Source organism: Monomorium pharaonis, chromosome 4 (genome assembly GCF_013373865.1).
Source record: "Monomorium pharaonis isolate MP-MQ-018 chromosome 4, ASM1337386v2, whole genome shotgun sequence".
Lineage (NCBI taxonomy): Eukaryota > Metazoa > Arthropoda > Insecta > Hymenoptera > Formicidae > Monomorium > Monomorium pharaonis.
The window spans coordinates 10,489,387-10,504,904 of record NC_050470.1 but is presented as its reverse complement, the minus strand read 5'-3'; the positions used below and the strand labels follow the sequence as shown (position 1 = coordinate 10,504,904).

The window sequence follows — 15,518 nt, the reverse complement described above, 5'->3', positions numbered from 1 at the left end:
AAATTTCTCGTTGCTTGTTTTGAACGCTCATTAACGCTCATATTAATCATGTTTTGAAATTAATATGAAATTTTAATTATATCTATATACAGATACTAGATAAAATTTTATTACTTTTCCAATTTTATTTTTTTTGTTATTATTATTATACCTTATATTTCAAGTTTGTAGAGAAGTTAAAATTTTAAAAATTATAGAAATTTTAAATTAAAATATTTTTTTATATTAACAAGTGATTAACAATCAAAGATAGTTTATAACAAATTAAAAGTTTTATAAAAAATAATATTTTAAGCAATAAAAAATTACATTTTTTAATTAATATAAATTTTGTATTAACACATACACACACACACAGATTATAAAATCTAATTTTAAAACTTTTGCTATATGTTTTTATTTTAAGTTAAAAGATTTTATATATTTTTCTTAAGCAATAACTAACTCTAAATCAATTTGGAACCCTATAGAAAGAATAGATTCTGTACACATGTGTCTATTTTCACGAAGTTTACGACAAGCAAGACGCTATACAGATCGATCGGAATATGAACTGTATCTAACTAGTCGTAAGTAGAAGAGACTTGACTGTGGTCAGACATGCAGTACGACGTCAGACGCCATTTAATTATAACACGTGTCACGAAGAGTTCGCCAATTTTGTCCATAATGCATGAAATTAGAGATCGTATTTAATCGACATCGAGTGTAACTAATGACTATTATAATGACTTTCCACAATCATGGATATATTTCTTTATTTTTATATAATGCAATATGTATCTCCTATCACGCTTTTTATTAACAAACATTTCCATTAACTAATTTAATTCTTTTAAGGCATAAAGTATAGTTAATTTAAAATTTGTAAAAAGCTTAAAAAGAAATTCTAATTGTAAGTTTTAAAAGCTTAAAGTTTTAATTTAGAGCTTAGTGTATAATTTGCAAATTGTCAGTTTCTTTTACTTAAAAAATTTTTACATTGTGAACAATTTTTTAATTTATAAATATTAAAAAAAAAGAATATATTATGTATATGTTTTTTTTATTATTTATACAAGTAAAATAGAAATTTTTATTACCATTTAAAATAATTAAAAATGAAAAATACTGGTAATTGTACATTTAAACAATTAATTATACATGTGAACATTTAATGTTGGTTCGTAATGGTGATATTAATAAATAAAAATTTATTTTTTCTTGTAAAACAGTCTACCATTGTAAAACAGTCTCTCTGATAAAATTAAATGTTTATAAAGAAATGGTAATATATTTTTATTATTAATTTTGAAATTTAAACAGCTTTTTTCGTAATTCTTTCGGTAAATCATTTGTCAAACCTTTGCGATAGAGCAGTTTGTTTTTGAAATAGAAAGAAACCAGAAGAAAATGCAGATGTGCTTTTCGTTCTCTTTGATATGCTAAAACTAAAGAATAGTCGCGAAAGAAATCTGGCATGCACATCTTTAAAGACTCCAATTCTTTGAATAACTTTTTGAATTGCGAACCAATGAAGTTCATCATCAATTGGATACGTGTGCAAATTGGCTTTTAACGTTCATAGTCAAAAGAATTATCCGGAGTTTTCTCTGGAAGCGCGAGAACGCATTTTAGCTTAAATCTTCAGTAATTGAGCTTCAAATATCGTCATCTACATTGTTATCAAACTTCACTCGAAGCCTGAGATCCAATTCCATTATCGAATATTACATTTCTTTTAAATATAAATATGGCTCTTATTTCAATATTATTTCGCAAATATAATTTTTTTATTATAATTATAATTTCATTACATATTATTATTATATTATTGCATTTACATACAATATAAACGTTATTTTTTTTAATCAACATTTTTTAAAACGTCTCAAAAATATTGTTGATGAAAATAATATGAATGGAATAGTGTTTTAAAAACGTTTTTGTTCCCTTTATTATATAAATATTATTTTAATAATTCGTTTTATAAAACGGTAACAAAATAATAAAATAATAATTTTTTAATTATTACTCACGCAATGTGTAAAAAATATATGTATGTATGTGTGTGCTCCCTTAGAAATGTGAAATCGGGAAAATAATTTTTCGTGGGTCAGACTTTTAATAGTGAGAATTTGGTCCTAAAGGTCCGCTTTCCATACAATTCACCCAATTTTCAATTCGAACCAGCGGCAGGCTGCTTCTAGCCCTTGAGTACCAATCTCTATTTCCTCCTGCTTTCCTAGTGCTTGGAATATATACGGTAACTCACGTTATTCCTCGTCTCGGAATTGCTGGCGGAATCGCTTTAGCAATTCCGATGTCGCTCACCAATTTCAAAGCTCCACGCGGTATCCGCTTCTCTTCCGCTGAAGAAAGGCTCGTCGATGAGTACTTTTTCCTCAATGGGTCCCGGTGGACACATTTGCGAGTCGCGGAAAATGAAAAAAATGCGGCACTTTAAAGGAAACTGGTGATAGCACTGTGACATTTAAACATGTTTTAAAACTGTAATAAATTCATGATGAAATTCGCAATAATTCATAAAGAAAAATATAGTATTATGATGGTATTATATATTAAGATCACTAGTAATATTTCTGTTATGATGAATTTCAGTGATTAGTTATGGAATCATTTGTTTAGTAGCCTGCCGTAATACGCTAATACGCCAGCACACAACAACTGACATTTGCTACATAAATCATTTTCACTTTTAAGCATTTTGAAAGTTTTTAAAGATATATTTTAGCATTTAATTACACATATTTATTCATAATTTTTAAACTTGGATGTATTGTTATACTAATTTATACATATGTACACTTGAGTATTCTTTTATTATTTAATACATTTGAATGTACATATTCCGTACGTGTTATGCCAAGTTAAATAATAGTATGGGATTTTATTAATGTAGTTGTTTAAGTAGTTAATTAAGACATGCTAACCTTTCAATAGGCCCATATAATACAGTTTCTTTTTTCAAAATTTTTATATTGAAGTAATTATTTGAGTGTACAGTTTATTAATACAAATCTATAGTTTACATTATTAGAAATAATCAGTTCATAATATTTATAATAATTTTCGTCAATCGTAAAATGGTTAAATTTATAAGTATTATTTATACATTTATACAATAATGAAAAAGTAATAATAAATTCGTTATTGATATCATAAAAATGTCGGCTATTATGCATTGTACAAAATGTAAAGGGGGAGGAAGTAGTATTACAACTTTCTCCTTTATCAATATGTTTTGATGATTTTTATTTTACAATAGGTATTATCTATCAAATAAATTACATAATTAAAGTAAATAAGTTTAAAACTTTTCTATCAAAACTTTTCTAATAATTTTATTTATCGTTTTTAATCAATATTTTAACTTTGTTTCTGTATTATAATATTTAAGATATTATTTTATATCGTATTATATTGATTTACTCTCTCTTTCTCTCTCTAGTCTCCTTTTTGTGTTGCTATACAGGAAATGATTATTTCCTCTTTTAGGATTTTGGATTATCAATTGCAATTGTCGGTCAGTGATGTGATTTTATCAATTATGAGAAATAACTTAATGTTTAATGATCTTAAACTCAGATGCGCATATTGGACGATTATCGAAGTTCAATTACGTGCGGTCGTCGCTAATAGCAACGGTGAAGATTGTGGCTACGACAACATGAAGTGTTCGTTATCGTACACTTTAACAAACGATAATTATCGTAACACTAAGCTAACAATATCAAGTACAACTCGACCACTCATCATAAATTTCGTATAAGTTATAATTGATTGTATAACTAGTCACATAATTTTAACCAAATTTTAAGTGCTGAGTAATTGCTGACTGACGTAGAAAATTATTATCATCTGGTTACCTGAGAAATTTGTGTTTGACTTGTATAAAAAATTTCTAGTTTATTTTGACCCAAATTTATTACAAGCTTTGTTATAAATTTATAATAAAATCAAAATTATTAAATTGTATAAAAATATTTAAAACTAAATTATAGGAAGGTCTCCAATACTGGGATATGCCTTTTAAAGGGGCATCCTTATTTTTCGGAAATTAAACACACATATTACACTTATTATTAATACTTTATATATATATAATTATATATATGTTATATATATATATATATATATAAATACCTATAAAACATGATCTGTAAAAATAAAAAAAAAAAAAATAAAAAAAAAAAATAAAAAAAAATTCTAATAATTTACAATTTATGGTTTTTTAAATATAAAATTTTATTAAAAACGAATTTAACCTAATCTAATTCTTTATATAGTCGTACATATTACATCTTGCAAAACAGCATAATGTATTTATAATTGACAAAAATGTTTTATATTGAAGTGTAAGGCTTCTAAGAATTCTTATATTATATATATCAATTTGTAAATATTTTGTACAAATAATTTATGTTAAAGGAGAAAAGAAAAAAAAAACTGTAGTCTATTATATCAATTTTGGGATCTAATTTTTTTAGTTTATTTGTTATTATGTCGTGAAAACATTAATTATTATATATAATTTTTAAAAAATGTTATAAAAACTATACTGATATGAGCTAACACTTTTATTGATGCATTGGCTTATATCAGCAATTTCTTTATATATTTTACTTTTACTCACTTAAACATTAGTTTTAATATTATAAAGATTGCCATATGATACTAACTAATTGATAAAAGACTCTTTATAGTTTACATTTGTATTTTCAAAGTTTTATTTTTAACTTTTATTTAAGAAATACTGTCCATACAAAAACAAAAAGATATCCCAGTATATATGTCAGATTTCCTTTTATTATTAAAAAAAAGAAACTTGCATAATTTTCTTTTTTTCTCAGAAAATTTTATGAAAGAAGAAATTTGTTAGTTACAAAGTCTTTTATCACACATTTTGTTGTTTTTATTTATACTTTATACATTTACTAAAATACTTTACAGCCATGCTTTTAAAAAAATCTTTTTTACAGATTATCTTCAGAACTATTGGGTTGTAATGGGTGCAAAAATTTTTCTTCCATCTACTGTACATTTATTAAATTTTAAAACGAAATATGGCCAAATCTGCTTATCACATACGAATGCGCGCGCGCCTCCTTCTCCACACACACAAAAACACACACAGGCACACAATGTAGATAGTGTAATTACACTATAGTCTAAATAGGCCGCATGAGATTTCCAGACGGCCTACTTTGCCGTCATAGGCTGCAGTCCTCGGGGCTAATATCAATTCGCTCTGGGTATGTGTGTGTTGTGTTGGATTTCGTCGAGATGTGTACTAGGAGCTAGTAGCGTCCGGAAAGTAGGTCACATGCGCCATGAAGATTTGTTGAAAAGAATTGCAAATAGTATACGCGGAATAGACTGTGATGTGTGTGTTTAAAAAGGAAACGTGGCGCAGTTTGCGACGCACTTGTTTAAATCAGGATAAACTCTCGTTCCGGAAGACCTCGAAACGTCACCGAAACTGCGCCGAGGGTTGACTAAAATACCGACGTGATATATTCCCAGGACGATAAGACGTAACGTAGCAACGTAGTAATCTTTCATATTCGTATTATTACGTTATTGATGCAATAATCGTATTATAATTTAAATAATATGTAATACAATAGAGGAGAATGTGTTATAGTAATTTACATTTTGTACAATAACTTCGTTAATCATCAATATTGTAAATTTTTAACATTTACATTCGTCAATACGTTGTTTTATCGATTTTAGACTTATAGTTATAAAATATTTATTACTTAAGATGTTGCGTGTATAAGCATTTTTGTGACGACACTATATAATAAATCAAAGAGAAACAGAGGTAACCATGTGTTCGCTCTACTAAAACGGATTTAAAAACTTAGTTTTATATATAAAAAAAATAATGTTCTGTTATATATATAAACTTATATATAAATGAAAAGAAAATATTGTAGATACAAATAGATTTATATATAGCCTGCAAATTAATATATGTAACTATAGGTTAATAATAAAACTATATATGATCTATTTATTTACTTCAAATCTCTACTTCAATATGAAAACTTTGAAGAAAATCATATGCGTCTAAGAGTCAGCATGCTTAAGAGGCTGCATTAGTAAAATCCCATGCTATTGTTTAACTTTGCATAACTCGAAATGTGTACAGCCGAATAAAATGTTAATGGGATGCTGGAGTGCTCGTCGAACTTAATCGGATCAATAAGTAGGTCACCAATATTTTTTATTAAAAAATATCTTTGCGTTGGCTTTACAGAATTCCAAATCCTTTTTTTACACAGTTAAAGTACGTACAAAAATTAAGAGAGCAAAGGGCAATTTCAATAACAAGTTTTTAAAATTTTTATGTGTTAAAACTTTTTTTGTTCTTGACATAAAATCGTCTATTGTTTTTTTATTTTTGTGTACAAATTTTAATTGTATAAAAGAATTTTAAATTCTATTATAATAATATTGTAATAAAAAATTTGTTTTTTAAAAGAGAATATCTTTCTAGACTTTTAATCTTAGTTCTAATTGTTTAACATTAATCTCTCGTATTGTCGTTAGAGAGCAATTATTTTATTACATATATATTATTAAAAAAAAAGGAACAGTTTTTGTATATCAATAGATTTGGGCTATAACCGCTGAAACTTAATAAAAATCTTACCTATTTTAGATTATAAATTTTATCTATTTTAGATATTTTAAGAATTTTTATGGATACCAGGCAGATAGGTTCTTTTTTCTAAAATTGTCTAAAGTAATCTGTTAGGTAAAAATTCATGTGGCAAATCCTTTATTATTATTCTTCACTAGCGATAAAATCCGAAATACTTTCTATCGAGCGAAGCACCATTTTTCTTTTAAAACATTTCTGAGGTGGAAGTCAAATTTTCTTTTACTTTGTTTTCTTTCCTGGATTTTTACTAAAAATCTTGGACGACTTGGTTCAATCGGTTACTTATTTTCGCAAAAAAGAAAAAATGTACACTTACATCAAAGAAAACTTGTAATCTAATCTGCAAAAAGTTTCGGAAAGTAAAGTCGAGTTGGATCAAAGCAAAGAAAAGAAAGCTTTTACCCTAACTTCTTCACTGTGTGAGCTTATCGAATCGTTTTGGATGCGAGCTTTTACGGTGAGATATGAATTTGTCGCGTGTACATTTGACAAATTTGAAATATTAGATGCATCAAAATTTCTAAACAACTTCTTCTAAACAACTTTTTAAAATTTTAGAAAAAAATGTTTTTCCTGAAAAATAAGCAGTTAATTATATTTTTATATTATTTTATATTAAATTTTAATTGCACTATAATATTTTTATAACTATGTATCTTATATATTTATATATTACTCAATACATTTTAATATTGTAATTATATTGATATTATTTATTTATTTTTTTTGCAAAATTTATATTTTTTATCAGTTATATTATAATTTATTAAATATTTTACATTTAATATTTTTATTAAAAAATATACTAAATATATATCTTTCCCTTTATAAATATTTTTAAATTGTGCTGCCGACTACGTTGTTTTTTACGAGTAATTTTTATTCTTTCTTAGCCGTGTACTTTATTTCATATCCCTGCTTTGCAATCATAAGCTGTATCTATCTGCTTCTTTTTCACAACCGACCGACTGATTTTTCATTCTATTACCTGTATACATAAAATATACTACATAGACTCCGTTTCTTTTCTGTCAAGAAAACGATGTCTCGGTGATATTCATTCCAAGTATACACTCGTTGCTTCACTACGAATTTCAAATTAAATCTTTTATCAATAAAATTTTCAATAAGAAACATGGATAATATATATATTCTCGTCCAGAAAATATATTTTTTTCTCAAAAAATTTTAAATTGTATTGTAAAAATGTTAAGTTGTATAATATTAATTGTATTAATTGTTATAAAACAGATGAGAAAAATTCTGTTTTAGGAAATATTGTTTTTTTTAAGAATCTAAAAATAATTTTATTTAAAAGTAACTTTAACCATTTTGCAATAATTTTTTATACGTGTTTTTATACGGTTATTGCATATAATTATACATATAATTATACATACACCTTATTCTTATGCTTTACAGGGTATGTCCGTCCAATTTTCCCCATTTCTCAACTACTTAAGCAATTCTTAGGAAATTTAAATTTTTGAGAAACTATTAAGAATGATTGAAAGTTTTACTCGGTAAGCCTTCGGCACAAGATACGATTTTTTATGCTAGCGCGTATACGAGGCGTCTTACGATTGAGTTACGATTGGTAATATAATCATTTGAGCCAATCAGGACATGTAATAAGATGGCTCGTATGCAATCTATGTATGAAAAATCGTATTATGTGCCGAAGGCTGTATTATTATTGATAGTGATTAGCGTGGTCGAAGATGTTTTATGGGGTTTAAAGTTAAAAAATGGAAATTTGTTGATGTGAGTATGCTTAGAATTACCTCCAATGTATGCCATTCTTTTACTCTTTAATTGTTACTTACACACACACACACACACACACACAATAATTATCAATATAATTATATGTATAATATTTTATGTTACTAAAATATCAATAAACAGAAAAATCGATTTTTGTCACATAGATGAGCTGAAGGCAATTCTTAGTATATTTCTATTAGTTTTTACCTATTTTATATATAATGTAATATAAAAAATGCGGGTAGGTTGTTAAACATTCATTTAACGTAATTGCACGAGGCAGACGATAAATGATCCCGTCGTGGTAATCTTGCGAAGGATAATTCACAACCGCCATCGCTATCAGCGGCCTTATTTCGCGCAAATTACGATCGGACTATCCGTATGGCAGCGAAATACCGCGCATAACTATGTAGCGAGTAAATGTACCTATATTCTAGATCGAGCGTAATGCGGCTGCAAGTTCCGATTTAATGAAGATGAATATATTGCGCATTGTTTCAAGGAAGTCGCGAATTTATTTACTTGAGTTTTAAAATTAGTATCGATGACGATGGTCGTAAAATTATATCCAAAAAGACAAAATTAAAATGAAAAAGGATAGAAATAAAATTAAACAAGAAAATTAATATAAGTTATGCACATTACATACAAATAGTAAAATTGAAATAATATTTGAAGTATCTCGACATTCTAGGAGTAATTTCAGCAATTGACACATTTCTAAAATTTTGTACCTGATTAAGTCTAAATGTGATAAATCAAATTTCACGAAGATATTTTTATTGAGAAGAATGCGATTGTTTATTTGTTAGAATCTCAGAAGTTTCCAATCTTTTCATACTCACGTAATATCGAATTTAGCTCCAACCGATGTTTCCCACGTTCTCCTCATGCCATAGCGAGTTTATGGAAAAAAAAAAAAATTAGTCGAGAGGCATCTTCCAAGTTTGCGCCTGTTTCGAGAACGAGCGTAACTTCGCGAACTGAAACAAGAGGTTCGTGCGATATTCTTTTTGTTAAAAACCGTGGTTGCCAAGGTCCGAAGTAATATGGAAGCTTCAGTTCAGATCTCAAACTTTTTAATTGAACTAGCTTGTACAAACGGTTTATCCAGTGGCGAGATCAATCTTCGATCGAAACTTCATTTTTTAATAAAACATTCAATAACAACAATAAAAATTTTAATTTTTTCTATAGATTATCATATGAGATAAATGAATCATGCACTTTGTTGTAATTGCCTATATTGGAATTATCTGTATTAATTGATGGAAAATTGTACACTTTATAAATTAAAAAACATGGTATAAGTGTAATTTATTGTGTGTTGTAAACTTTATCTTTTTCTCTCTTTCTGTTTTCTTAATCTGTAATAAATCAAGATATTAATATATCTATGCTCAGTATCTATGCGGATTTCTGAGCAGGGATATGCCGGAGGACTACCAAAGTTTAATTGCATTTGCCTCCAGTAATGAGCGAAACTACTTATTTGTAAACTACTTATTTAGGTTATGCTAATTAGTGATTCAAAGTTTGAGAACTTTGATATTTCGGTGTTTTAATCATAATTATTATATGTCAATATTCTCAGAATTTTTATGAATGCAAATTTTTGTTATGTATAATAATATATATAATTATAATCTTTCTATTTACGAGACATCCCAGAATTAGATGGTAATTATATATATTAATATATAATTTTATCATCATCATCAATATGTCTAAAAAAGAGCTATAACACATTTAAAATGTAGAAAGTAAAATATGATGAGTACAAAAATGTTATGTATACAAATATGTAAAAAATTTAACTATTGAAATATATTTGAAAAATCAAACAGCTTAATAATAAAATATTTTTTAAAAGGTTGTATCAGTACATATTTTTTAAATAAAATAAAATAAAAATACTTTTGCTTTCAATTTATGGCTTGCATCTGTCTTGCAATATTAATTTTCGCAAATATGAGTTTAGTTGAAAGTTGAGTTTGCCCATGAATCAGCTGTAAGTGCGAAATGGACGTTGTTAAACGTGCGCGCGAAGCAACTAAATCGAATAACGAATGCAATATTTGAATGCAAAAGCGTACCAACAAGTATATATGATGTGCAATTTTCTAGATTATGCGTATATATCACAGCAATACAAAACCAAAACATGTACATTACATTTTCTGAGTAGCGTTATTCCATGCAGTTCTAATTTAGAAATTACTCTAATATTTGAAAAACAAGGAAACCGTTTTGTTTTTCTATTTTAATCTTTTTTTTATTGTACCGAATTATTATATTGTTATTTTATATACATTATTAAATAATAATAATAATAATAATAGAATAATCTAGATGAAAATACTTTAATTTATAAAAATAAAATAAAATTCTTATGTTTTAGTAATAAAATGTTAAAATTTCTTTATTAATTTTTGTAAAATTTTTTATCAAACTATGATAAAAAATGTAATTTGAAAGTTCAGAGTTTAAGTTTGTCCAATTGTACTGCGGCAAATTCAAAGTGAAAATAATAATAAAATAATCGTACGTTGGGAAGATATTGAATTTATGCGATTTAGCAGGTCGAGAAGGTAGTGTAAAGTAAATTTGGATAATGGCCAAAGTGGTGATAAAATCATATGCATCGTATTCGTGGTCGAGAAGGTCGCAGTTGAATAAACATCAGTGACATGACTTTAAACAGAGAAAAAAGAAAGCACGTGATGATTTTACAAAAAGCAAGTCGTACTAAATGAAATATAACAAATAACTTGTTAATTTTTATAAGAATCTTTTAAAAATTATTCATATATTCAGATAAATAAAAAATTTATATAATTAAAAAAATTTATTTTTTAAAAGACTCATTGTTACAAAACAATATTATTAATGACTTGATGCAATGATAAAAGTCTAGGGTTATCAATAAATATTTCAATTGTAATAAATTCAAATTGCAATACATCATCTTTCAATTTTTTGAAATCGGAAAAGCTGTTTGTAATTTTGTTTATGCAATTCAGTGTTGAGTTGAGTTTGTTAAGTATTATTTTGAAATTATGAGAGATTATTTAATATTGTGTAACTTTAGAGCAAAAAATCTCTTAAAAAAACTTTTTTTTTTAATACAAAAGATATTGATATTTAATTTGTCTAATTGTTTGTACTAAATTATTTGCTATAACACATTATTTGTATCTGTATAATTTAATTCTTTAATATATTTGAATCACTTCTGAAGAAAGAATTATAATTGCACGAATACTTCCTAAATTAAATTCTGGATCGCATATATGTGAAATTAATTAATTAATTAGTTAAACGATAAATATTATTTTATAAAATATGAAAAATATTACGTTTTATAATATTTTATAACATTAAATAATTTAATATAGTAATGTTATTTGTTACTTAATTATTCTATATTTATGTTTCAGAAGCAAAGTCGCGGCCGCTCTATTAAATAAACATCTGCAAATCAACGGGATCTCGGCCGGCCTGACATCTCTGCCGGCTGTAGATCAATCGTCACCTGAACCGCAGCCAGAAGAGCCACCGATAACTAGCAGCAGTAAAATGAAAAGAGAACGTAAGGCAGCAAGGACGCTCGGTATCATCATGTCAGCGTTTTTGGCATGCTGGCTGCCTTTCTTTCTTTGGTAACGTATATTTATTATTTTTTTTAAGTTTATTCGCAAAAATATCTTTTATTCTAAAAATGTGGCAAAATATATTGGTATAACCTTGGATGAGTCGAATAAAGTGGAAGGAAAAGTCAAGAGAAAACGGAATTTACTATTAAATTCCAACAAATGTATTGGCTTTTAGGAAGAAACTCTGAGTTGTCAATCCACAACAAATTAATAATATATAAACGAATCTTAAAACCTGTAGAATATCCATTGGGGTTGTTTAAAGAAATATAATATTAATATAATTCAATCAAATCAGAGCAAAGTATTTAGGAGGATAGTCAGTGTTCTGTGGTACATAAAAAATGACGATCTGCATTGAAACTTATACCTTTGTACAAGTATAATACTGGGCAATATTAAATTGGCCAGTAATGATTACTTATTTTGAGTATTAAAAGTACTAACAGCAGTGGTTTTAATATTTAAAATAAGTAATGACTGGCCAGTTTAATATTGCCTAGTAATAAAAGATTATCAATACTATAACAGAAGAAATACAAAGATTCGCTGAGAAGCATGATCAACGTCGTGATTCACGTTAATCAAGAAGTCAAGTGTCTAAACAATAAGAAATTTATTACTTAAATGGATATTCTACACATGTGACATTTTAAGGAAATTGTCAATTCATGTAAACTTAATTATAATATTTTACTATATTAATTTTTTTATTTTCTCTCACTTTTTCTCTCTCTTTCTCTCTATGTGTGTTTAATGTTTTATTATCATTATATTTTGTTATTATATTTTTTTTTATTTCTTAATTTTTTTCTATAATTATAATTTTGTATTGTTATTATTATCATTATATTATATAAACGAAAAATAAAAATTATATAAGAGAAATTTTGATAAAGATAAAATTTTAAGAAATAAATTTTTCACTGTTACATAGCTGCAATTAATGTATAAAAAAATCAAAAGAAACATAAAGTTGCGTTAAAGAATCTCTTTGTTCCGTTTTAATTAATTAAGAAAATAAGTTATAATTTTTTACACATGGCAAAATTGTATAAAAAATATAATAATTTTCTTCAGTATGTAATAAAGTCTTAATTAAAGATTAAAAATGTAATTAATAAGAAGAAAAAGCTGTAATACGTGTGACAAAAATATTGTTTTTCTTATCAGCATGTATCATGTGAGATACACGATGCGCACAATCTGTCACGGTAATTAACGTTATTTTCTCTCGCTAAATAACATACAGTATGTCGGCTTCATGTTCGCCTCGTGTTCGCTTCGTTAATTACGTGGGTGGAACGTACGTGAGGTAAATCATGACGTTGCGATATCTTTTGAGAGGATTCTTAAACGCTTTTAAGAGACTCATGCACACCCATTGAAACTCATATAATTCTCTCAATTTTAAAAACTTGTTAGTTATCCTTATTGTATTAAATTAAGCACTGTGCTGCGTAAGAACGTAAGAACGTAAAGAAAAAATATTACACATTTCTTCTTATTAATATATGTACTATTTTGTTAACACTGTTATATTATTGAATGTTGAGAGAAGAGGAAAAAAGGGAACTGATGGATGTTTCATTTTACTTTGAATCCGATGAAAAGTTCGAGAAAGATATTTCGTTCAGTGAAGCATTTTAGAGAATGGTACGTTTTTGGCGAGAGAATGGTCTTAAAACTCGATAATTAATTTTGAGTGTAAATAGAACTACGCCAGATATAGCGTGTGCAGGATGCATCTCCATTTCGCTCCATTTTCCTGCAAACAACATGAGGTATAAGAAACAAAGAAAAAAAGAGACAAGAAGAAAATATTGTGTACATGAACTGCAACGTTCGCTAATTGCTTAATATATATAGAAATCTCATTGATTCCAAATGAGAAATTATTGTCGAATCAGATACAAGCTGAAGGATCAATATATGTAGATAAAATTATAAAATAGATAATTATAAATAAGAATAAAAATAAGAATTTATATAATTATGTAATAGAAAATTTAAATTAAGCGTATTTATCATTAATGATGCTACAACATAACAAATCATTAGTGGCGAAACTAAATTAATTCTTTTTTTTATTAGAAGAATTTATATGATTGTGATTTTATAAGATTACCAGTAATTTCATAAAATTATGTGTAATTTTATGAGATTGGAGATGATTGTATGAAAAGATGTTTGAGAATTTTTTATATTTATTAGTAGTTTGTCTATAAAATTGTCAACGATTTTGTGATCACAGAAAATTAAGTATTCTTTCATCGTAACGTAAACATATTATTGAGATACGCATATTGCAAAGATTTTAGTAAATAGAAATAACAATGACTGTGTATAATGATATCATAGACAATCATTCGTAATTTCCGACATTACTTATTCTCAAATTGTTTGTAAATTTCTGTAGGCATTAAGAATTCCGTAAGTTTATATTATATGAGACATCTTTCATTATATATATAAATATTTTTTTTATTACAAAACCATTTTTTATTAATTTTATATAAATCATATTTTACGGACAACATGAGAAAAACTAAGAAATTATGATTTAAACGACTTTTTGATAGTATTAACAAATTAAAAGTTTTTAATAAAAATTTTCACTTTTTCTGTTTTTTTTTTTGTAATTTAGATTAAAATTTTATTATAAATTTCGATGCATATGTGGGGAGCCACACTGAAAAAAAATGTACTAAATTGAAATCAATATTTTTTCAAATAGTATCAAGCAGAAGTTTTGTAAAAAATAAATAATATTTATTTTTTACTAAACTTCTGCTTAATACTATTTGAAAAAATATTTCAATGTAGTAAATTTTTTTTTCAGTGCACCTCCAATAATCTTGATTTTATGATATATTGTTGGTCACTTTTCTGAGCGATCTTCAAAAGGTTTTAGTCGGCGCTTGTGATTTGTTAAAAAGTTATAACTAAGAAAAGTTTCATAATGTATATATTTCCAAAAAAGAATATATATAAATAATAATAATAAAAGAATAGTACATTATGTAACAAGGGCATAAAGTCAGCCTTTTGTGTACGAGTGCAAAAAGCTGTTACGCTTGTGTTACACTTTTTGTTACCCGTGTCGATGTGTGGTCCCTTGAGTGTCTCCGGTTCTCGCAAATTGACAGGTTAGCCAAAGTTAGGTTCGCGAAAGCGACGAAGCGTCGGCAAGTTCTACAAGAGTTACTATATGCGTGTCACGAGATGATACGCATATGCATGTTAAAATAATCAAACGTGGTGAAAAAGTCGTGCTGGAATACTTTTCGTTACGATTTATGTCATCCATTAGAGAACAAGAACTGCGAAATGATATTAAAGTGTTGAAATCGGCGACTCTGCGCACAAAAATGACACGAAAGGGACCACTTTCGACACACGTGTAACAAAAAATG

At 26.7% G+C, this 15,518-nt stretch overlaps 1 protein-coding gene across 2 annotated transcripts in view; it reads left to right on the top strand.

The window, feature by feature from the left end:
* The window catches only part of LOC105830491 (octopamine receptor beta-1R), an 84,739-nt gene that overhangs the window by 63,016 nt on the left and 6,205 nt on the right, over positions 1–15,518 (top strand). For both annotated transcript variants that reach the window (XM_036285965.1, XM_036285964.1), the window contains one exon: positions 11,887–12,108. In XM_036285965.1, coding sequence (XP_036141858.1) covers positions 11,887–12,108 — 222 coding nt within the window. The remainder of the gene's footprint in view (positions 1–11,886; positions 12,109–15,518) is intronic.